Consider the following 18,263-nt stretch of genomic DNA (forward strand, 5'->3'; position numbering starts at 1 on the left):
AGGAAGGAAGGAAGGAAGGAAGGAAGGAAGGAAGGAAGGAAGGAAGGAAGGTCACAGCACAGCATAGGACTTTTTTGTTGTGCAGATATTGCTATGAGCCACCTTACTGTGCTGTCTGCCAGTCATGTAAAAGTAGACTATAAGCAAATAGGCACAACATTTAATGCTATACGATGACAATTTAAAGCGACCAGAGTGAATGGCATGCTACATCCAACAGCCTGTTCAAAATTAAATATATTATGTCAAATGTTGCCAAGGACACGAAGACACCAGAATGCTCATATCTACTCACCAAAGTGTCAAATGGTCAAACCCACTCTGGAAAGCTCTCACAGTTTCTCATATAAAAAAAAGTACAGTATAAGCGAATAGGTATAAAATCTAATGCTATATAATAAACAACGATGCTGTAATTTAACCTTATTTTAGCATATAATGTAAAAAAGTTAAGCAATGTGCCATGTTTCACCAACAATGGCCGTGTACACCTGTACCCTGTGATTTCCTCAAGAGTCTGGGATGAGCACGGGCCTATGCTGTCCAGATCTGTGACCTGCATTCCATGATGTTCCCACTACAAAACAACCTGTCTCACTTTTCAGAACTCTCTGTTGTCAAGTGACACGCTGTACATGTGATAGAGATTTAGCATGAACAGTGCTGCATGCTCACAGCAGATTTTCCATGGACGCCTCTCCATGGGAGGTGACTACATAAATGCTTGCCCTCGACTCCTTCAAATTTGGCTGCATATCTGAAAATTTTCACAGCATGATATGGATGATGTTCTGCTGTGAGGCAGAATCTTGACTCTCCCCAATGCCCAGAGAGGCCTCTGTGGACCTTCTAGACTGACTGAGCAGTCAGAGTAACAGCGGCAGGAAGGTGGGAGGCAGAGCTTCCTGGATCGAGCCAGGAACAACCCCCTCTCAGACTCACCTCCATTCACCCCAGTCTCTTTGAAACCCCAAAGCCCACCCCTGGTGACCTTTCCTCACACCCCAGTCTCATGAAGCCTTTCTGAACTGTGCCTAGATCCTCTAAAGTCCAAAGGAACGGCTTCCTGCTTGGAGAAACCTCAGACTCTCAGGAAGTTCTCAGCCCTTCTTTCTGTGCACCCCACCTCACCCTACCCCTGTTCCTGGGACTTCCCTTGGGCACTGTCACTAAGACTGGATTCAGCCTGCTCCGTGTGAGTGTGAGTCCCGTGAGAGCAGAGTCCAGCTACTGCTGCATCTCACCTATGTGCAGAGTCGTGTCTGGAACAGAGGGAGTGCTGGAAATGTGTTGGTGGCAATAGCTTTTCTTAAAAGACCGAAGTGTGGGATATAAGTGACTAAGCACCAACATCCGGAATGAGTAAATCCTGGCTTTGTGGGAGAGAGCGGTGAACTGGGCTAGAGGTTGTTTTAGTTTCCTTTCCATTGCTGTGAAGAGACGCCATGGCCAAGACAACTTATGGAAGAGAGAGTTTATTTGGGGCTTACAATTTCAGGGGTTTAGAGTCCACAACCATCACTGTGGGGATCATGGCAGCGGGCAGGCAGGCAGGCGCTGTGTTGAAGCAGTAACTGGAAGCTTACATCTTGAGATGTAACTGCCAGGCGGAGAAAGCTAACTAGGAATGGTATGGGCTTTTGAAACCTCAAAGCCTACCCCTACTGACACCTCCTCCAACAAGGCTACATACACCTCCTAATCCTTCCCAAATAGTTCCCAATAGTTCCACGCTTGGGGACCAAGCGTCCAAACATATGAGCCTATGTGGTCATTTGCATCCAAACCACCACAGAGGCTAATAACTGAGACAAAAAATGATAATAATAATAATAAAAGTGGGCTAGCACTTTCCAAATATTTACATTTGGAATGCTGCCTTGGCACAACTCGAGCCTATCCTGGGAAATTTGCAGAGGGATATGAGTGTGCATGTGTTGAGAGCATGATGTTCCAGTGAGAGAAACAAGGCTTGCTCTGCTGCCTGGAAAGCAAACCAAAGAGTGGATGATTTGCAGCAAGCTGTGACAAAGGTTCCTGAAAGGATGAGACTCATGCTGCCAGGGAACTGCAGTCTCTGCTCGACTCCTTGTTGGAAAACAGTCAAACCAGTAAACCTACAAAACCCTTAGGGGTGTTCTTAATGCTAAAAGAGAGTCGCTGGCTTCCTAGAGCGTGCGAGGACAAATGGAGACATAAAAAGCAAGAGAGATTTCATTAAAGCAACGCAAGCTTTAAAATAAAGAGGGATTTCATTAAAGCAACGCAAGCTTTAAAATAAACTACAGTTTGAAAAAACAAAAACAAAACAGAAAGAGCAGAAACAAAGAGCCTGGCTATAGATCTGTACAGTTCGCTTCACCCCAGTGGTTATCAGCGTACAATGTATCATTTACTGTATATTCTGTGGTGTTTTTACGAACTAGATTTTATTTATTTTCTATGGATAAAGTTTCGGCTACACGTATGTATGTGTGCGTTATTGACCCTCAGAGGCCAAAAGAGGACTCTGTGTCCCCTGAAAGTGGAGTTGCAGATGGTTGTGAGCTGCCATGTGGATGCTGGGAATTGAACCCAGGTCTTCGGCAAGAGCAGCAGGTGCTCTTCATCACTGAGCCATTTCTCCAGCCCCCTCCTCCATGTGTTTAGTCAGGATCATAAGATTGCATTTTTGAATAGGTTTTTTTTTTAATTGATTCAATATATTTGGGTTATAGAGAGCAATAATTAGTTTCGAAATAAAGGTGAGAAGTTAAAAATACTGTGAGCTCTCCCACAGTAGAATTTAAAAAAAAAATAACATTTATGGGCATAAAACAATAAAACAGAAAAGAGGTGTCTTCATTCCATTTCCTGTTGCTGTGGTAAAATACTTAGACAAAAGCGACTTCAGGGAGAAAGGTTTATTTGGTTCAATCCCAGGGTATAGTCTGTGTCTTCCAGGAAGTCAAGGTATTGGGAATTAGTGTCAGGAAGCTGGGCAGGTCACGTGCACAGCGACGCGCAGAGAGCATGCTCACAGCGCTCACCCTGCCCGCCTTCTCCTTCTGTCCAGAGCCCAGCCCGGGAAATGGCATTGCCCACAATCGGGGTGGCTCTTCCCACTTCAGCTGATGCCAATAAGGACAGTCTGTCACAGGCGTGGATGATTCCTGGTTGAGATTCCCTCTCAGGGGGTTCTACACTGTGGTAAGCTGACGGAGGAGCAACAAAGGAAACTGCGGTTACCTAAAACACGACTAGACCCGATTAAGCTCTGGGGAGACTGAACCACAGCAGTAGAGCACAGAGACTCCAGGAGAGACACATGCAGAAGGACAAAGGGGACACAGCAGGAGGCGGAGCTTACAGAAGTGACCCAGGAAGAATAAGCTTTAACAGTCCTGAAACCAGTGGGCCCCCTCGAGGTTTTGAATATTCTCCCAAGCTCGGCTCCTTTTCAAATCATCGATTGGCTTCTTCTAACAAATAAGAAGTTCGCCCTAAACAGCTCATCAGTAAAACCATGACATGGGTCTGAAGCAGAGGCATATAAAAATAAGAAAGAACAACCTAGATGGTTCCCCCTGCCAAGACTGGTGCGCCAGGTTCTACCCCCAGAACTCACAGGGCAGGAGTCAAGAACCCACTCCTGTTAACTGTCCTCTGACCTCCACACATGTGCGATGGTTCACACATGCCTACACACACGCACACAATAAATGTAAGAATTTTTACAAAGGTGTATCGAATTGAGAGAATAAAGAAGAAATGTCACATAATTTTCACAGGTACAGAAAATTTATGGGACAAAATTTTTAACGCATTTATAACAAATGTGCACTAAAATAATAAATGGAGATTTTTTTTTTTAGGCAATTGTGTCTCTCAGAAAACAACATTTTTTTTTCTTAAATTTTATTATATGTATTAGTGTGTGTGTGCATGTGCCTGTGTGTGCATGTCTGCATTGTGCTGGTACATGTATACGTGGCTCCGTGTGGGCACACACATGGGAGTGTAGTGCCCAAAGAGGGCCTCCGGAGCTAGAGTAAAGATGTTTGTGAGCCTGATATAAAATCAAAAACATGAGGAGGTTTTTTTTTTTTTGGTTGGTTGGTTGGTTGGTTTTTGAGGATGAATTTTTAAACCTTGACTGCGTGATGGTTCTTAAGTGTGAACATTGTAGGTGACTGTGTGGCCCAAGGAAGCCAAAATCTAAATCTGCATGCTGCTGGTCGAGACTGTAGCATGAAAACTGTTTGGAGCCATCTAATGACGTTAAACATAACCCACAACAGAGCAACAACACAGGTAACAGGCCCTACGAGAGTGTCTTTCAAACAATGGATTACAAGTCATTTATGAGCTATGAAATCAGCTTGAAGGACTGAGGTCAATATTCCTTAATTTTCTTTTAGCACCAGCGAGCATGTGAGCACAGGACAGGACAGGACAGGCTAATGCTTGGGTTTGGCTTCAGTTGTGCCTGAAGGGTAGGTTCACTCTGTGGATGTCAGTGGCATCATAGAATGTACATTTGGCCTCGAGTTGGAAAGCTTGACCCTCCCCATGCTCCCCAGAAAACATGAACACGTTGTTTTACCAGTTTGCACAAAATATCAAAATGTTGAACACAACTCAAGTATCGATCAAAGCTGGAGATGTGAATAATACAGTCAAATTGTGGCGTTTACAAATGCAGAACTCTCGTGACATGTTGTGTTGAAGCTTCCTGGCTACTTATATAACTGAGACAAACCAAAGTAACAAAATCTCAGGTGAAAACAGAAAATTACAGAATACGTCAAAATACTTAGCTTTTGTGCCTCAGTTTCTCCACCTGTCAAATGGAAACAAGAACCTGCCTCATGAAGTTTTAAGATTTAAACTCACAGAATACTTAATGAAGAAGAAACTTGGGAGAAACCGCAAAGTCTGGAATATTTTAGGTCGTAAGCTGGATGGTGGGCACGCGGCCCTGATTATTTATGTTCCCTGCTGCTGATGCGTACATCAGACACGAAATCTGTCAAACAAGTGCGAGCTGGCCATGTCGGGGCTCTATAAACAGGCTGAGAGTAAAACTCCTAGGGAGGTGAGGATGATATTTGGGCAGCACGTACCTGGTTCTCAGCTTGTCGCTGGCAGTTTCAGTCCAGCCCTGGATCAGACCCAGGAGCGGCTTTTTCTTATGCTGCTTGCTGTACTGGGCCAGCAGCTCCCGGGCCACGACCTGCACAGAGTTCATCACACATCAGTGTCTCACGGGTGTAGGACCTGTCACTGTCCGCAAATGCTGCAGCCAGATTAAGCCTACTTGCCATTAGCAAACTCCTTGGGAAGAAAGAAGCTGAAGACCCCATCCTTCTGGGGGCCTCCTACCCCATGGTAGATATGTGGCACTTACCAGACCACTGATCCTTCCCGTGGCTGAATCCCGACTCGGAAGAACTGCTTCCTCCCTTGGCTTCTGTCAGCCTTTCACACTAGCCTTGAGGCCAACCGTCTTAGTCATTGCATCACATGAAATCTGCTTGCATCCATGGCCCAGACGTGGCCTATTCCCTTTTCTGCCTTTGACATTTTCTGGCTGATTAGGCCTTTGGGGAATACTATTAAAATACTCAAACAAAGCAATCTATCAATATCCACCGCTCCAGTGACTTTAAGGTTATAATTTTGTTTCAAAACACTGAATACTGTTGCAGATATGTTCAAAGACACCTGTGGATCCACAAGAGGGGCTCAGCAGCTGGTACACAGCCAGCACTTGATGTGTGAGTGATGTAACTCAGCCCACCCTGCCAGTGACCAAGCCCTTGTAGCAAGAGTGAGCCTGAGCAAAACCAGCTGAGCCATGAACCATATTGCCTACGCTCAGGATGCCCTGCTGACAGTCAGTCACACACCGACAAATGCCCATCAGGGCACTAAGCCAATAGGCCAACTCATCTTTTCTTCAGCTATCAGTTTCAGAACATTTTCTTCATTATTTTACAATAGCAAAACAATAATCTCTCTCTCTCTTTCTAAGCACTTTACTCTTTGAGCCATCTCCGCAGTCCCAAAACCAATATATATATTTTCTTTTGTTTTTACCTTCTTTAAGGAAGGATCTTACTAAGTTTCTCAGGCTGGTCTCAGCCCCACAATCCTCTAGTGCCTTGATTACAGGACTGCATCCCAGACCCTGCATTTCTAAAATGCTTTTTACGTGGATTATATGCATGTGGTCTTTGCTGTCATTCACAGTAGTATCATAAGTGATTCCCTCATTTTCACTGTGACATAGGCATCTACTTACATGTCTGATGTCCGTGTAATATTCCGTTTGGACAAATCATAACTAATTAAACATTTCCGCTCAGCGGGATATTTAAGTTGCTTCTAATTGTACACTGCTATAATAAGCCTAATCTCAATTAGTGGTCTCCGTGTGTGTGTGTGTGTGTGTGTGTGTGTGTGTGTGTGTGTGTAGGTACATTCACCTAAGTGTGGGACTATGGAGGTCAGAAGCAACATCAGGGGTCCTCTTCTGTTCTTCTCCACCTTATTGTTTGTTTGGTTGATTTTGTGTTTTGTGACAGAGCTCCTCATTGAACTTGGAGCTCAACATTTTGAGCAGGCTGGCCGGCCGGTGAGCCCCTAGGATCTTCCTGTCTCTACTCCCCCAGTGCTATAGTTAAAGATGCACAGAGCCACACCCAATTTTTATATGAGAGATCTGAACACAGGTTCTTCATGCTTACACGGTATGCATTTTGTACTCTGAACTATCTTCCTAGCCCTTGATCTTTATATCAACATATTCAGAGAGATAGCACCTTCCTTTTTAAAATTTTTTATTTTTTATAATGTATTCGCTTTATATCCCAGCTGTAGCCCCTCCCTCATCTCCTCCTGGTCCCACCATCCCTCCTCTTCCCCCCATCTCCCTTCCCTAGACCACAGAAAGGGGGAGCCCTCCTCCCCTACTATCCGACCTTAAGCTACCAAGTCTCATCAGGACTGTCTGGATCCTCTTCCTCTATGGCCTGGCAAGGCTGTCCTGCCAGAGGGAAGTGATCAAAGAGGAGACAACAGAGTCCATGTCAGAGACAGCACCTATTCCCCATACAAGGGAACCCACATGGAGATTGAGCTGCCTATGGGCTATATCTGAGCAGGGGGTCTAGGTCCTCTCCATGCATAGTACTTGGTTGGTGCATCAGTGTCTGAGGCCCTCCTGGGCCCAGATTTGTTGGCTTTGTTGGTCTCCTTGTGGAGCTCCATCCCCCTCCAGGTCTTTCTATCTGCCCACTCTTCCATAAGACTCCCTGCACTCTGCCCAGAGTTTGGCTGTGAGTCTTAGCATCTGCTTCCATCCCCTGTTGGGTAGAGTCTTTCAGAGGACATCTATGGTAGGTTCCCATCCTGTCCCCTCTCTTCAGCTGCTATTCTATTTTATTTGCCTTCTGAATGAGAATTAAGCATCCTCCTTAGTGTCTTCCTTGTTACTTAGCTTCTTTAGGTCTGTGGATTGTAGTATGTTTATCCTGTATTATATGACTAATATCTGTTTACAAGTGATTATATACCATGTGTGTCTTTCCGGTTCTGGGTTACCTCACTCAGGATGATCTTTTCTATCTCCATCCATTTGCCTGCAAATTTCATGATTTCCTTGTTTTTAATAGCCAAGTAGTATTCCATTGTATAAATGTACCACAATTTTCTTATCCATTCTTTGGTTGAGGCTCATCTAGGTTGTTTCCAGATTCTGGCTATTATGAATAAAGCTGCTATGAACATAGTTGAGCAAACGTTGTATGCTGGAACATCTTTCAGGTATATGTCCAGGGGTGTTATAGCTGGGTCTTGAGGTAGCACTATTCCTAATTTTCTGAGGACATGCCAGAGTGAGTTCCAAGCACCTTCCTTTTTTTGATCGCCAACACGAAATCCTTCTGCATATGAACACCTGGGGTTCTTAGGGAAAACTGAACTGCTCCGGGAGTGAGACTGAAGGGTCTCCGAGAATTTGGTGGCGGTGGTAGCGGCTCTGGGGGAGCCTTGTTAGCACTGGTGTATGATACCAGGCGTAGTGGCTTCATTTTACTCTATTTGCATTTCCTATACCTCTTCCTCCCTTCTCCACTCCAATACCTTCCAATACCCCAACATCAGGTAATAGAAAAAGATGGTTAGTGGGGAGAGGGGGCATAGTTCTCTTTAGCTACTTCCCAGTAATTAGGGTCATTGGGTTCCCTGGGCCAAGCCCAATCTTTGTTTCAGGGTATCTCCAGCTTTTTATCACCAAACCGCAATAACAGCAACCAGGAGCAGCGGGGGGGGGGGGGGGGGCACCAGCAGCCTTCTTCCTCAGAGCCCCTGACTTTCTCTCTGGGCCCTGGTATTTATTCCCTCTCCAGAGTCCTCAGAATTAAACTATCTGCAGTTGGCAAAGACTACGCCTCTCCGAACTGCCTGCGGCTGTTACCAGCTGGCAAAGACCATGCTCCCTTCTCAAGCTGAAAGAGGCAATTATCAGCTGCGGATAAACTGAAAGCAGTTCCATATCCCACACTTGGGATTAAAACAAAAACTTGTTTACATAACATAACTGAGTTTTTAAAGACATCAAATCTTCCACTACATCTCCCCCTTTTAGTCTGAAAAGAAAAAAAAAAAGGCCTTTTCACTAATATGAGTGAGACTTGTTGCTTTCTTAAAAGGAGAGTATCAAAGCACTTTTTGGATCAGTATTTTCTTCTATAACATGGTAACTCTCATATCCTTCTATATCCACTCGAAACTTTTCCAATTCTTCAACTATTCTCCCAAACTTTTTTGAAATAGAATCCAGGAAGAAGACTAAGCAAAAATGGAAAATCCCCTCTGGGAGCAAAGTGGGAGAGAACCCAGTGGCAGCAGTCACAGTAAACCTTTTGCTGACATCCTGAAACAGTTTATTATCTCTTTGTACTCTTCCGTCTCCTCTACAGCATTCGAAACCAGATTTTGCATTATTCCAAGCCCTATGTCTGGGTGCCGCTTGTAGGTGCTACTTTTTAAACTTTAGTTTATTTGGGGTTCCATAAGCCTCTACCTCCCTTCCAACCCCCCAACCCTAGGTAGGAGAGAAAGAAACTTAGTGGGGAGATGGGGCAAAGACTTTTTAAGACTTAGTTCCTTCTGATTAGGGAAGTCGGGTTCTTTGGGAAAATATCAATCTCAGCTGTCAGGCTATCCAGCATTCCGGCAGAAACAGAAACCTTCTTCTCTCGCTCTGTCTGTGTCCTCAAGGTGATCTTTTTTCTCCCTGGGCACTGGCATTTATACCCTCTCAGAGTCCTCAGAATTAAACTAACAGCAATTGGCAAAGATCATGACTCTCTCTAAACTGCAGGAGGCTGTTATCAGCTGTGGATAAACTAAGGCAGTCCCATACCCCACACTTGGGATTAAAACACAAGCATATTTACATAACATAACTGAGCTTTTAAAGACACCAAAACTTCCACTAAAACCAGGCGCTTATTGCCAAGCCTGACGACCTGAGTTTAGTTCCCTGCATGGTCCAAGGAGAAAAGCAGTTGCTACAAGTTGTCCTGTGACCTCCTAATTTTCTCTCAGGAAGCAGAGGAAGCCCTGAGTGTGTGGAACCCTGAATAAATGTATGCTGTAGACATAGGCACGGCCATGCTGAGGACCTCACAGCCTCAGATCCGTGGGAAAACAGAAAGCCTTCCCCGTCAGGATGGGGTTTGGCAAAATGCAAAAGCCTTCCTTTGGGGTGTGAATGCAAATGTTGATAGTGTGGGCACAAAATAGCCACCGTAGCTTCCCCGACCCCACCATGGTTTATGGCCTGAAGACTGCTCTCCTATAGGGACTGCTTCTGCTGAGGTTAGCCAAATCTACCTCCTTGATCCCGCTGCATATAATAAACCCAGACTCCTTGTTTATCTGTATGCAATAACCCTGTCTCCCTGTTCAACTCTACACAATGAACATGCTGAGTTTGCAGGTTGCAGTTTCTCCAGCAGAGAGCCCAGTCCACCCAAAAGCAGGATTTCTGTCTGTGTGTCTATTATTTCTTTATTCACTCACAGCTCCTTCTCAAGCCAAGTCCCTGGAGCTGAGCAAGGACATTACATTTTTGTTTAGTTCCTTGAAGTGTTGCCTTGAAACTTTAAGTTTATATTTTTAGGAGAGATGCTCAGTGGTAAAGAACATTGGCTGCTTTTCCAGAGGACACGGGTTTGATTCCCAGCATCTATATGGCCAATTCACAACCTTCTGTAACTCCAGTTCCAGGGCATTCAACACCCTCTTTTGGTCCCCTTGGGTATATACACACAGAAAGACATGCAACAACCAAAACACCTCTGTACAATAATACATTAAATAGAAACAAATAAATACCAAAAAAAAAATTAAGTTATGTCTTTAGATCGACTACATGGCCCAAGGTTTTATCTTAGGGTCAAAGGCGGGTGAAATGCAATAAGGAGCAGAACGTGTTAAGTCCAATGGGCTTGGGAACCATTATGGGGTCAAATAACATAAACATTTTAACGACATCTACAGCTATATAAAATAAGTGTGAAAATAAAACATTGCCAACTAACTCTAGCTGGAAATAAAATTAAAATGACCCAGAAGACAAAGCTCAGTTTCACCAATGTATCAAGACTAACATTTACAGTTTTTGTTTTCGCAAATCTATTTAATTTATGATTGTTCCAACTCCATCTCCCTCTAGTTCCAAAACCAACATCATTCCACCCATTAAACAATTGCTGTTTCTGATTCCCGCCCCCCCCCCCAGTTCTCCCTGGATTTATTGCCACCAAGGAGCTGAGCACATGTTGACTGCTGTGTCGTCTCCTCTGTGCTGCCTGAACATAGGTACCAGGAGGGCAGAAATGTTTGTCCCTCACCAGCAGATAAGGAACACCAAACAGGAGCAGAGAAGCCATTTCTTGAGTAAGTGAAGGGGCAAGTTCCCTTCCTATCCTCACTTCCTGTCTCCAGCCCCTCAGAGAGACACTCTCTAGCTCTGTCGCAACTTAAATTGAGACTATTAAGTCACCCTAATTAGAACAAAATTAGAATGATATAACGATCAACTTCTTCCTGCTAAATTTAAGAGCATAGGGAGAAACTGGCCCCTGGCTAGTGCCACAAAAGCAGGTGACCCGCTTGGGGTCTCTGCTTCTCTTCTGGGTCATGACAAATCGGTACACTTCTCAAATGGGTTATTCTGCGCTGCTGATGCCGCCCTGGCAAAAGTCCAGGTGTTGGTAGACCAGGCCACCCTGGTCCCTGTGGCAAGTATGCAACAAAACAGCGTAATGGAAGGATCCGTTTGGGTTCACAGTTTCATAGCATGGAGGGCAGAGTAGGGCTGAGCCACAGGCACCAGGGTGGCCAGAAAGCAGAGGCAGAGGGTATCTCCCCAGCTGTCCTTCTCCTTTCCCCTTGTCATTCCATCTGGGCTCCTGGCCTACCCAATGGTACAGTCAAGGGCCTTCACTCTTGGTAAAACCTCACAACCACACCCAGGTGTGTTTTGATATAGATGCTGCTCAAATCCAATTTAGTAGCTGGCCAAGCTTGACCCCCCAGATTAGTGATAGAAGCTCTCAGCCACTGAGATTTGGGACTACAGTCTCTAGATACAATACTTCATCAAACAAAATAACAGATGAGGCCAACATAGGCCGGACGGCATAGCTGGGCATGCGGCAAAGATGAGCTTTTCCACCTCTGAGATACATTCCTGAATACACTACAATAGACCACGTCTTATGTTTTTATCATATGCACACTATTTGTGCGACTTCCCATTTTAAAACCATCACAGAGTCACAAGAAGTGACAAAAATAATAGAGATTCTGTCTAGCCGTCACCTAAACCGCCTTGGAAAGTGACCTCACATATAACCTTAGTGCTTCTCAAAACGAGGCAATTCCGCAGCATACCTATTCATCAGGGTTTTATTTATAGTAGAGATTTTATTATTTAAGATACATTCTTTTATAAGAATGACATTTTCTAATACAAGCGGTTACATCTTTATCCAAGTCTAGCTCTGTCCTTATACCAACTCTCCTTAAGGAGGTGGTAATACAGATCCTGTCTGGGGACTGGCACAGCCGTCTGGTTCCAAATATGAGTACCCTGGTTTCTTCATGCCTGTTCAAGGATCCTTTCTTAGAACTTGAGAATGACTGAATAGTCAGGGAAGAAATCAGTTTTTCTTTAAAAACAGGACCCATCTACAGGAGGGACTAAGCTAATCTGTAGCCAGCACTGAAGACTACGGGTGTGAGTGACTGTACAGAAAGCTGACATGCGAAACACACATTTATAATAAATATCACATACATCCTGAAACACCGATTGTGTAACACCAACAAAAGGGTTTTTTTTTTTTTTTTTAATGTCAAATCACTTTTCAAGGCATCTATGGAGCAACTTCTCATTTCCACATGCTGAAGACTTCACTGGCTCTTGCCAGGTACAGTGAACTTGGATTAAGAAGTCTAACAGGGAGGATTTGCTGCCAAGGCAGAAACATTTGAGCCAGCGAGAATAGGAAAATACGACTCTAGGGAGAAACTTCTAGATAATCACCCCAGAAGGGAGAGAAGGCGGAGGGGCTGCACCTGGTGCTGCTCTGTGCATGGCAATCGGGTCCTACAAAGCGGTGGCCCTTGCCACCTCCGAGGCCCAAATCTGGCTGCAGGCACAAAATAACAAGGAGTCCGTTCCTAACTTCTGGATGGTGACAGGAGAGCAGAAAACCAAGCGGGGTCCTTAACAGTTGGACACACAACTCCTGTGTGGCGTGTACGCCAAAACATCACGAGTCCTCACTCAGAACGCACATGGATCTGAACGTCTACATTTCTCTCTGCTGTAGCAGCAACCCCGGATTCCTAAAGTGCAGCTCGGGGGTCACCTCAGCGTGTGAAGGTCAGAATAGAGCAAGCATGTGCGATTCTTCATCAGACACCACAGCCATCTGCTTCTCTTAGATGCAGGATAACCCACCCAGGCAAGACTTCTTTGAGAACATTCTGAATCCTCTGGTGAGAAGAGACAGGGTAGGGAAAGAGGAGGGAAACAGTAAGAGGGGGAGAAGGAAGAAAGGGAAGGAAGGAGGGAGCTAAGGAGAGGCCAGATAAAGTTATGTGAAGTTAACGTGCAAGCCGACCGCTGTGACATTCTGAATAATTCCTGGCCCTTAAACGTGTACTCGACTTTTCAAGCATAGAGAAGTGGATGTTTTAGGTCCAGCAAAAATGCACATTTCAATAGAATGTGAGTGATGAGGTTTTTGTTATTTTTAGCTAAGTCTGGGCCCAATTTACCTTATATTCTCTTTCTTCTTGACTAAATGAGTTCCATCGTAATGGTGTTCTTTCTTCAGTCCACCACATTTATAACGCACCTACCATGTGCACGGTACCTGCTGTTTTATGTCTCAGGAGCTTCTGTGTGAAACTGAGAGGTCAGCAATGTGCACACTGGACTGGTGACACCAGCAAGGCCACAATGAACTAGCAAGGTCCTGACGGCCTGATAGGGCTCAAGGAATGGAGAAGCAGACCCTTTCACTGTCAGGACCAGTGGGAACCTCACAGAAGCCAGAGAGCTGATATGAGCTTAACGTGCATAGAGCCTTCCTCCTTCCCTTCCTTCCTCACTTCCTCCCTTCTACCCTCCCTCTCTCCCTTCCTTAACGGTTTATGCTACACAATGACAACAGCCTTCTCCTCTGAGCATCTACCCAGGCTCTGCTCTAAACTATTTAGGTAGAAAACACATTAAATAATGGGTATTGATTGTCTAGATAAGACAACTCGAGCAGGTTGCCAGGGTCTCAGAGCCAGGAAATGTAAGGGTTGAAACTTGAACCAGAATTTTTAATAATTCTATACACACCTGCACTATGGGACGGGCATAGTGGCAGATAGCAGCATTCATATGAAACACAGGAGCAGGGGAGTACTGGGCAGATGGCAGAGACAGAGCTCCACAGTAGGCATGAAGGTGACAGGTGACCCCCACAGCAACATAGGCATAGAGAGGCACCACCTGACCTCATCAGGGCAGGGCAGAAAATACAACCTCCAGAGCTGTGGGAAGGACACCTCAGTGGGCAGAATGGCTGCTGGGAAAGCACCTTTGATGTTTGCTGATGGAGCTTCTGGTATAGACTGTCTAAGCGGAGCATGGCAGTTATGATCTGACGCCTTTATGCGTGCGGGTCTGTGGGAGGTGCTGTGTGGCGGTGGAGGACAGACAGGCCTCTTCCTCCTTAGTCTTCTCCTTCCTTCCCCCTTTTCCTCTTCCACGCCTCACATACACGGGACATACATACAGTATGAGTCCTGGCACAGCACGTGGTTCATCTCTTCCACTGTCACAGCAGGGCCACACACAGAGAAGGGCTGGTGTACTAATGGAGCTTATACGCACAGGGTGGCCACAAAAGGTAGCTGCACACATGCTGTGCACCCAGGAATCCATGGCAACGCAGGCTACAATGCACATGCATACAGTCCTCTGCATACTGTAGGTGAGGCCCCCACTTTCTAGGCAAAGGCCAAGCCTGAGATTTCACAATGTGAATAACCCAGAGCCAGCCTGCCCAGCCTAAGTGAGCATTGTCCCGGCAGCACCCCTGATCGGTCGCTTCTCCTAATTGCTTCTAATTCAGGGGACTTACAGTCCCTAGAGGCCATCTCCTGAGAATCTCATGAATCTTAGGACAGGAACCTGTGAGGCTCAGTCCTGGTCCTTTGCCCTCCCCAGGGGGCCCACCAACCTTTTCCCTTAGTGCCAAAAGCTAGTGTTCAGAGTAGAAACATCCAGGAGAATTATCAGTTTGGGAGCCAAGGGCCTCTGACTGCTATGTGTATGGCTCGCATCCCTTCTGGTGGATAGGTTTGGTTTCACACACCATGCCAGCCATTCCACATTAAAAATACTGTGCCCACCATTGGAAAAAAAAAAAAAAAAAAACAAAACAAAACAAAACTGGAAAGTCTGGAAAGCCTGAACCCACATTCCCCAGGACAGCTAACACTGAGAGCTAAGCAGCTGCTCTCTCCCAGGCCCCGGGAAGCAGAAGGGGGACCTCAGATTATCTAAATCCCCACTACATTCTGATCCCCTGCGCCTGCTGCAGTTATGAAAGGATCCACCCGGCCCTGGAGGTAGAGACCGCTGCTTAGTTATCTTCAGGTAACCTTCAGCAGCTGGTGAGAGGGGCCTGAAGTGTGCTCCTGCCCTTCAGCGTTCCCAGTTCTGTTTCTACCTTAAAGAACGCACTCAGTGTGGCTGGCCAGTTCACCTTATGCATGGCAGCCAGCCCAGGACCTCAAGGCCGGCTCTGCAAACAGCTGAGGCAGTGCCCACACACCCCACAGACTTTTATTTTTCATCCAAACCCTTTCCTATTGAGAGGCAGAAAATCTTCATCTTATCCCCAGCTTTCTGCACAGCCAAAGGTCAAAGTTCAGTCACGTGCACTATGACCAACCACAGGAATCCAGAATCTAGCTGAAGGATTCATAGGGAGCAGGAGGTACTTCCTGAGGCTCTGTCCTCCCCCACATTTGAGGTGGCTGATTTGAGACCCAGGAAATGACCCAGGAATGACTACAGTGTCAGTTCAGTGAGGCTGACCCCTGGGAAGAGAGTCAAGCCTTGAGGGCAGATGGGCTAGAGAGCTGTCCCTGGGTTCACTGTGGAGGATGGTCAGTGTTCCGATGGTTTAGCCACATTACCAAGAGCAGTGTACTGACTGATAGCCCCGCTGGCAACTGGACCAGACTAAACTCTCCAAAGCAAATGAGAGCCCCTTTCGAGTTGTAGTTTCCTCGTGCTCACCCCCATCCCAGCCCAAGCTTCCCCTGTGGGGATGTTCCTCCTTGCCATCTGGTTCCCACGTTCACGAAAGTGTCAGTCCCCTCCTCACACCCAGGTCCTGGCCATTGATCACAGCCCCGACGTTACATGCGTGTAATTTCTATTACTGAAAACAAAAAGCAAACGAAGTTTAAAACCTGTGACAAAATAAATAAATAAACGGCGAAGAGACTGCTGAAAACAAATCCTTTCAAGTTCTCTTCAACTTGAGTAATGTGGAAACCTTCCTGAAGGAAAAAATAATAATAATAATCCCCTATGATGTTGACTTAGCTTGTTTCTAATTATGTTACTGAAACGTGCTCAAATATAAAACTAGATAGAAACAGCTTATGTTTATAGATCTGTCCAACTATAAACAATAAAATTAAACACAAGCCGTGCTACAAACACCAATGAAGCTCACATCAGCGGCCCCAAGAGCAAGGGGTGGAATGCACTGTGGCAGAAACTTGGCGCTCCTGGATATAACCCACACGGTTTGCTCTTGGCTCTGCCGGCAGGGAGAGAGGCCCCTCTCCTCAGCCTGTGAGCCCTTCCTACAGTGGCATACCACGCTGTCCCCCATCCTGGGCTTTTGCTCAGGACAAACACTTTTTTTTCCTCTTAAATTGAACCGATATCTTTTCTCCCCTCATTGGTTTTTAGTAAGTAACCAAGGTGTTGTTGGGACATGGTACAGAGAGATACAAATCCTACAGTCCACAGTGACATTGCTCAAGGTTTCAGCTACCCATGATTAAGTCGGCAGAAAATCGTAACTCAAAAGTTCTAGAGGCAGTCTTAAGTTTGTCACTGTTCTATTATTACTTTTAGACAATCTTATTGAACCTAGTGTATAAATGAAATCTCACTGTAGATGAGTGTCCAGGAGCAAACAGCATAGCTGAGGCTTGATCTCTATGTACTACTCATGGCTTTAGGCATTGATTACATGTCTCAGGATGTTCATCCCATGGATCAGGGGAGGTGTCATGGATGGGAGGGACCCACAAAGGCTGGGATGGAAGTTCACGTGAGTTCCTGGTTGTATGGGTGCTATTCTAATGGTTGACATACCCTACTTAGATGATTTCTGTTTAGATTATCATCAAAATTAAAATACACAATTAACACATTCTTGTCAAGGACCCACAGGCATCACTTGCACAACAATGCTAAAATTAACCTCACTGCAAAACTGTTACAGTCTGTAGAAAATGAAGGGATCTCTCTGGAGAGCAGAGAAGCAAAGATAAAAGAGTGGCTTGGCTTTGGAAGGCCCCCTTTCTCCAAAAATGCACACATGGAGTCCTTGAAGGGAGCTTTAAATATTTAGATAGTGTAACATCTGGTTTTGAAAACTGGGTGCCAGCTTTGTGTACGGGTCAATGGGCCTGGAAAGAGAAAAACAGCGCCTATTCAAACTACCTGGGTCAGCTTTTTAAAATTGTTCCAAAGTCTCTCTAATTCCCAGAGATGATGATCACATTTGGAATTGCCTGGGATCAATCCTGCTCCTAAATAGATGTTGGAGATATCTTTCTATGAGTTCATGCTACCACCCTAGCTCAGGCTACAGCACCGTTCTGAAGTCTGTAGCTTGGTCCCAGGCACAGTTTTGGCCACTCCACCATGGCTCCCACAGTCTCTGTTAACCAGGTCTCTGAGGCTCTCTGGTCTCATTTCATGTATTTCACACCTCTTATCTACTCCTATTTTTTCTGCTGTTATTACATTATTAACCATAATGTAATAACATTATGATGTCTTCTATCGGTTGGTCTCAGGGAAGGTTCTTAAACTGTTTCTCCGCCCCACCCCCAGCTCTGTAGGTTAGGCAGACCCTTGGCTTCCCAGCAGGCAGGCATCTGATCCTCCAGGAAAACAGGCATCATGACCCACAGCAGTGGAGACCTGGCCCATATCCCGTTGCCAACCAGGTCTCAGCTTTTTAGATGGGCTATGTGATTGAGCTGATCCACCTTCACTCCTGATTCCAGGAACCCTTATCCTGAGGCTGGGTTCCTCAACATCATCTGCCTGGCCACTGGACTCACCCAAAGCCATGGGGCTGGAGTCTGTGAGATTACCTTCTGGTTTATCACAGTGTTCTCCCTCAGATAGAGGGGAATTCCAAAACTTCAAACAAGGATTTTGTTCCAGTTCATTATGTCTTACTTATCAGGAAAAAAAATTCCAAATTCTTTCTGCGATTGGAGTAAGGTTAATAGATAGACAGATGATAGGTAAGAGATAGATACACAGTAAGTAGATAGATAGACAGCTAGGTGATAGATAAGAGAAGATAGATAGGTAGATACATAGATAGATAGATAGATAGATAGATAGATAGATAGATAGATAGATA

The 18,263-nt window shown here is 45.4% G+C and overlaps 1 protein-coding gene across 1 annotated transcript in view; it reads right to left on the bottom strand.

Annotated features, from left to right (window-relative positions):
• Positions 1–18,263, bottom strand: part of Acoxl (acyl-CoA oxidase like) — a 187,415-nt gene that overhangs the window by 81,746 nt on the left and 87,406 nt on the right. Inside the window, exon 5 of the mRNA XM_055605271.1 lies at positions 5,106–5,215. Coding sequence (XP_055461246.1) covers positions 5,106–5,215 — 110 coding nt within the window. The remainder of the gene's footprint in view (positions 1–5,105; positions 5,216–18,263) is intronic.

This window comes from Psammomys obesus, unplaced genomic scaffold, assembly GCF_907164565.1.
Source record: "Psammomys obesus unplaced genomic scaffold, mPsaObe1.curated_primary_1811, whole genome shotgun sequence".
Taxonomy (NCBI): domain Eukaryota; kingdom Metazoa; phylum Chordata; class Mammalia; order Rodentia; family Muridae; genus Psammomys; species Psammomys obesus.